The sequence below is a fragment of the Lissotriton vulgaris genome, unplaced genomic scaffold, assembly GCF_964263255.1.
Source record: "Lissotriton vulgaris unplaced genomic scaffold, aLisVul1.2 SCAFFOLD_471, whole genome shotgun sequence".
NCBI classification, from domain to species: Eukaryota; Metazoa; Chordata; class Amphibia; order Caudata; family Salamandridae; genus Lissotriton; species Lissotriton vulgaris.
This window is the reverse complement of record NW_028240807.1, coordinates 731,636-738,716: the sequence shown is the minus strand read 5'-3', so window position 1 is coordinate 738,716 and position 7,081 is coordinate 731,636. Positions and strand designations below refer to the sequence as shown.

Below are 7,081 nucleotides of genomic sequence, written 5' to 3'. Positions count from 1 at the left end.
AGTGTCACATTGTGCAGTATAATTTGCCTTTTCTTGCCGCATAATTTAATCTGTCGCATAATTTGGTCCTCACCTGTCGCATAATTCCAATACTAAGCACAATAAATAAAAAAAAGCAGGTGTCATGTCGCGTCGCTTGGTTTGTAAATACTATGAATGTCAGCAGCTGACCTGCTAGTAGGTCAGAAGTCCCTGGAAGGTCTGATTCGTCCAGGTTTGAGGTCGTGAGAGTGAACACAGAGTCCCCTGTTGGCAAGTAAAGTTTGGGACTGTGACTCCGAGCTGGCAGCGTGCGAGCGAGGCTCGCCTCTCTGCTGTTAAGGCGTGTAAGGCGTGTCAGCCGTGCCAGCGCTGAGCGTGGCTGCTGCCTCCAGTCCTCAGCACTGCCTGCTCCTGTGCCTGCCTGGACAGAGCCGCTCAGACGCCGCACGCGCTCCTCCTCGCGCCCTCTCTGCCGCTCCTCACTCTGTCCGGGGAGCCCACGGGACTGAACTTCATCGCCGGCTGAGGAACCCCCAGCCTCGGTGGCTGTGAAGCATCCCGGCGCGCGCTGCTGCCGAGCCCCGCGATGGAGGAGGCGGACCTGCTGCGGGAGCGGCTGCAGGCCATCACAGTAAGTGCTGTGCTTCATGTCCTTTTGCGGCGGGACAGTTACTTACCGTCCGGCACTCTGTGCCAGAGGCTGAGAGCCGGGGCTGCTGATCCTCGCAGAGGGCAGGGGCGCACGTGAGGCGCTCACAGCCTGATCCGGAGAGCGCCGTTCTCACGGCAGCCGGCGAGCAGCAGAGCTAGTCGGAAGGGAGGCGTGTAGCACTATTATAAAGCCACTGAGACACTTTAAACGTATCTATAGCTTTAATAAATGGCGAAGGGTTCCATCTTTGTAAATGTAGGTTCGTACAACAGCGATGATACAGAGCATGTGATGTAAAGAACTGCTTGAAGGACGTCATTGCAAAAGCAAACATCTGAGCTGGAGTCAAGTGTTGCCAAGAGCCACAGCTAGGTCCACGTGTGTTTTTCTGCCTCCGTGTGCTCTGATTTAGGCCAATATAGGAAACTGCGCACTCTAGATATACTCATTTGAGCAGGATCACCCAGGGTGGCAAAGGCGAGAGGGACGGAGAGACAGGCTGGACGCAGAAGGTTTCTGTTTCTATGTGCAACAATTTAGCATATGTCCGCTGCAACGAAGAAAATACTCTAGTAATGAACTTTGATGCCCTTGAGAGCCACCACACATGCACGTTGGCACGCGTCACACTCTTCCTCTTAGGTGATACACTTAGAAACAGAAATTGGGGGGCTTACAACAGAACGTGGCGGGACGCATAGAGTTTGAAATACGCTGGGCTCAACGTTAACACGTTGTGTTGAAGTGTTTTCAGAGGCTTTTTGACAAAGGTGATATATTTGCAAACCTGTCGAGTGAAGAAAGGACAGTGCGTGAGTCGTAGGACAGAAAGCACACCCTTATTCCTTCTAATGAAAGTATAATACAATGTATTTTATATACTGCATAAACGAATGAAATGACAAAGAGGCGACTGCAATTTCTAATGCATCCCGCTGCTGCCACGTCAGTGCCAGGGGTGTACTGAAAAGCTATGTAGAACATTGCATTTAATTCTGGGTCCAGTGTTACTGGATGACAACATGTCATCAGAAACAGAACTTTTCCATTCAAGGCCTTTTCTGGCACAGACCACGTTTCATGTGTGTTAGTACAGTTAGTGCATGTGAAAAGAACCAAAACCACAACTCCCAGATGCACTGATGTGTTGAAAACACCACCTCGGATACTAGCTCTGCCAGTGACCTGGGCGCATCCTTCAAAATTGTTCTGGTGCCCCTGGGAGTGGTTTTGATCTGACTGGTCCCTTGGTTTTAGCTACTGTTTTTGTTTAATCCGTAGACTTCCTTTCAACTACACAAATACAGCGCATTGGCCAAAGTCCCAAAAAGGGGCTACTCCTACCATTGCTTACCTCTACTGGGTTTTCATTTAATGCATTCTGGGAAGAATAGTCTTGGTCTGCTTCCGTTGAGTTAACACACTTGAAACTAACGATTTGTAAAAGGAAATGCTGGAATATTACTTGTGCTTGTGTACTGTAAATTGTGAGCTTCATGTGCGGAGCTGTTAAGCTTCTCAGTTCCAAGCATGAGAAGTTTAACTAGTGCAGGTTTTATCTTTGCATTCTGGACGTTGTAGTCCCGTTTAGCCCTTTTGTAAAATCAGCACCACCCGTACCAGAATGCAAAGTTAAAACCAGAACTGGATGAGCTACTTCCGCATGAGCATGGGAAACTTGGGAGATCCGTACAGTATTTGAAAATGTCTCCACCGCTCATCCACCCACATTTCAACTACTACTACCTCTATGAGAACAACACATTCCCACCAACTAAGTTGGAAATGAAACTCGAGATAAATACAAACACACAGTTTGCCAGAATAATTTCCAGTTCATTGAATGTAAAATGTTCAGCTTTTTTTCACCGAGATCTTATGTCTCTTCTAAAGTGCTAATTCAACTGACAGCCCACACATAAATAGTGCCTTGAAGCAGATCACTTGTTTAAAGTTGTCATTTGGGCCCCGATCTATGAGGGTGATGTTCAGCCAGTTCTGGGTTTATCTATATAAGCCCTAGTTGTCTGACAAACTAGACCAGCTGAAATCTTCCCTCCTATCATGGCGGGAGTTGACAGCTATGTTTGCTTGCCCCCATACACGTTTTCACACTCATAATTAAAATGGCGTCGGGTTGCTTGTATGCCCTTCACTGTATGTGCTTTGCATAGTTTGAGGTTGAGTCTTTTCATCGCCTGCGCTGTGTGGACCAGTGCCATTAAACAGAGCAGCCTGTGAGCTCCTGAGAATGTCCCTGGGGTGCCCACTGCGGATTTTAAATAAAGCTTATGGACAAGTGGACTCTGTAGAAGGGACCTCTGGGTGGCAAACCCAGGCCCTCTATAGATATCTATAGCATTTCTCGTTTCCCTTCCTCCCCACAGCACTTCAGAGAAGCATTCCAAAAATCCGCCACAGCCTCAGCTGTCGTGCGCGGCCTCTTTAAATACGAAACTTGCAAACATCCTTGTTGTTTTTGGCCGGCCTCAGCCGGGTTTGGCACAGCTGTGAAAAGGTTCCTTTCTTGGCCCTCACTTGGTTCTGTCATTGCCACGGGCCTTAATTAAACTAGTTTCCAGCAGTGCATTCGAATTCCACATTTAGCCGGGGTATATTTATTTTGTGACATCAGCTGCTGCGTGCTGCTGCACAGCGCGCGCTCTTTTCACTGGGTTCCTGTTTGGGGCAGAACAGGTCTGTCCACTGACTCTGCAGAGATCTCAGATTGTCTCATGTCAGGTGATTGTAGCTCACCAGGCATGCGGTTTTTCCTTTGCATCATGGTACTTGCAGTTGGCTTTTTTTCATTATACATGCCAGCTTACCACGCTGAAAGGGCAGAGAAAACAAGCATTGGCAAGCACACTAGATTTGTCTCTTGTATAACGCATACACGCAATCTGTACCCACATAAACACGCCCACAGACAAAACAGCTATTTGAACTAAGCTCTTCAAACATACATTTCCTCTTGCACAAAGACCAACAAATATGCAGGCATCAGCCCTCTGCTCTACTTTGGATCCACAACGGTCTAGTAATGTTAATGAGAAATGCTTCGGGACACCCTCCTTGGTACAAGTAACTACGCCTTAGAACTCTCTTTTTGCAAAGGGTGAGAAGCATCTGGAATTCAGGAAAGTTTTGAAACCTGGCTTTTCCCCATGATGATGCCACAGTGACTAGACGTAACCAGCTCCCCCGACAGGTCAGAGAAAGAGTGGTGCCCTAGGCATATACCAGGACTTCTCTGGAATGCAGATTGATGTCTGTTACCACCAGTTCAAAGTAAGGAAAAGCTACAAGGGATTTAGTTTGTTTACTTAGTTAAATTGATTTACTGGCATCAGTAACAAATCTTTTGATTAACTCAATATAAATACCTTTTCAGATATAATTATTTTTCCGTGTGCTTCTTTTACTGTTGTGCTTTTGTCATTGAATGTTTTCCTTATTTGAAAGAAATTGTATCGTTATCCTATGGTTACATTTGACTTAGATTCTTGAGAACTAACTCTATTGACTGATGCCAGTAAATCAATGTAACTAAGTAAACAAACGAAATCCCTTGTAGCTTTTCCTTACTTTGAATTGTTCATTGCCCATACCTACAAGGGTCAATTGGGTTACCCATTACCTCTTCATGTTACCACCAGTAACAATCTGGTGCTAAAATAACTTTGACATATTTTTATGACATTCGTGTAGAATACATTTATTTACACTGAATCTAATTTACATAAACCCGAACATGTAGCACCTATCTGAACACCTGGATCAATGATCGGGATCAGGTATAATTCCCTAAAAAGAAAACTGAGTGAGGTGGTTATGGTAACCAGATGACTTCATGTCACCAGGACACAACTTTTCCTGTTCTGAGTTTTGATATTACATATCAGTGCACTCTGGGAATTGTAGTCTTCGTGGTGCATGATAATTGGACCAAAACACCTGACAACAGTGATATGTAAAAGCAAAGTCCAGTGGACACCTTGGATGCAGCTTGATGACTTGGACTTTGCAGACGACCTGGCCTTACTCTCCCATACCAATGTGCAGATGCAAGAGAAGACCAAAAATGTGGCAGCCACATCAGCACAATGTTGCCTCAACATCCATGGGGGGAAAACCAAGATCCTGAAGGCTGACACAGCCAGCACAATGTCAATCACTCCTACAAGGGGTGCATTGGAAGAGTTTGAGCCCTTCATCAACCTGGGCTGTTCACAGGCAGGAAGGGTGGTACAGAGGCTGACATCAAGGCAAGAACCAGCAAAGCAAGGGCAGCCTTCATTCAGCTAAAGAAGATCTGGAGCTCCAAGGACCTAACACTGCAAAGCAAGATCAGGCTTTTTAACACCAACATAAAATCGGTTCTTCTGTATGGAGTAGAAATGTATTGACAACAGTAACCACCACCAAAAAAGTCAAGACCTTCAACAACACCCGTCTGAGAAAAATTCTCCAAATCCACTGGCTAATGACCATCAGTAACAACGGCCTGTGGCAGCAGACCTTCCTGCTCATGAAGAAACCATGAAGAGACTCTGCGACTGGATGAGTCAAATCCTACTCAAGCCCATATCAAACACCACCAGGCAAGCTCTGACCTGGTACCCTCAAGGGAAAAGAAAAAGAGGAAGGCCAAGAAACACCTGGTACCGAGGTCTCAAGGCTGACTGCAAGGAGATGGGTTACACCTAGAGTTAAATTGATAGAAAAGCCCAGGATAGAGATAGCTAGAGAGTCCTGGTTGATGGCTTATACACCAGAAGGGGAAGTAGGCATACGTAAGTAATTAAGTATGGGGTGCAAAAAAGCGATGGACTGGGAGTATTTTACAGTGGCTGAGATTATTTGAAGCATTCCATCCATCACTTTTTTTATTCTTTAGTATGTCTGCTTTAGGGGCACTCCGTATTTTGCCCTTTGCAGCTAGCCCTGTCGTATTGCATACCAGGACTAACTGCAGTGGCATGTTGCCCTCCCTCAGGCAATCTTTGTCAATAGGGAGAGTATGTGTTTTGGATTCAGCTATTTTTGGCACCATTCCTGCTAAATTCTCTGCAAGTTGTTAATTTAATTGTCTTTACTAGGTGTGGTTGTGCAGACACAGTTTTCTTCACCACTGAAAGCTGGCCTGCCCCATCATTAGCCCATAATGAGCTGGTTTGAGTCGAGACCCTCTAATCTGTGTTCCCTGTCTTTGCATCATTTCGCCTCGGTGTGCTAGGCCCCCTCTTCCTCGACTTTGGTGGGCTTTTTAAGCATACACTTTGGCACTGTTTCCTTCTCTATCTGTTGATCCCTGTTTCCTCCCTAAAGTGACGGAGGTGAGCGTACAACAAGAAAAGGGCCATTTTAGGCACCTATCAAACATGTGCATTTGAACCAGCACCCCAAGCCTCCTGGCTGTGTACATTCCTGGCCCCTTAAAGCTCTTAAGCACACTGGACCTTTGTGCTATCTACCAACCACTGCCACAGATACCTGCAACAGAGTAACACACCACCTGCACTCTTTACAATTCCCTTTGCTTGTACTTTCACTTTATAGACGACTCCACAATTTCTACGTTCTGCTGTACAAGCACACTCACAAGCAAACTCCACCACGCATGCACTTTTTTGCATTTCATGTTTACCAGCAAACCATCTATGGGCAGATGCAACCGCTTAGAACTGTTCACTGTGAATATACCCTCTCTGAGCAGACTCAGTCAGCTCTGGAGTTCGTATCTTGATAAAACCCGCCAACATCCTTGCTGATATATAACTGGTCATCCAAATATAATGATGGTCTTTGATACCTTGGAACGAACTGCAACTGTGGGAGCTACTTCCTGTTTATGCACACTCATCATAGCTCAGCAACAAAGTGTTACCACAGTGCAACATTTGCATCTGAAACACTTAATTTATTTATTTGGCTACCAAATTGACTGAAACAGTGTATCTTCATCTTTTATCCTTCCAATGGGATCTTCTGTAATATCAAGTTAATAAGTGAGACCCAGACCGACAGGCGGAAGATGCAACCTTGCATTATTATATAGTGCATGCACATAAATAAACACAATATCCATGAACGTCAATTCACGAAAAAGCAAGGAGTAGTGAAAGTTACATCACGTGCCCTTCGACTGCCAATTTCACTCACATGCTTACACATACACACTCATTCACACTTACACACACTCTCTCTCTCGCGCAAACACACACAAACCTGCAAGCACACATACAACAAACATTTAAATGCACGTTTTTTACTTACCTCAGCTTCCAGGATAGGTCATAGTCCAGCTAATTGTGCTCCATCTTTTTATTACACTCTTAGTGAATAATGATACATTGTTCACTATGAGTGTAATAAAAACCTTGAGAGAAAGCAAAGAAAGTGGTGCCCCAACTGACAATCATAAGGACAAGCTGCCACTTTGTT

At 45.3% G+C, this 7,081-nt stretch overlaps 1 protein-coding gene across 1 annotated transcript in view; it reads left to right on the top strand.

Annotated features, from left to right (window-relative positions):
- Positions 1 to 273: 273 nt before the first annotated feature.
- LOC147672864 (palmdelphin-like) overlaps positions 274 to 7,081 on the top strand; it is a 219,370-nt gene continuing 212,562 nt past the window's right edge. Inside the window, exon 1 of the mRNA XM_086947967.1 lies at positions 274 to 613. Within this exon, the coding sequence (XP_086804093.1) occupies positions 569 to 613 (45 nt within the window). The 5' untranslated portion in view covers positions 274 to 568. The remainder of the gene's footprint in view (positions 614 to 7,081) is intronic.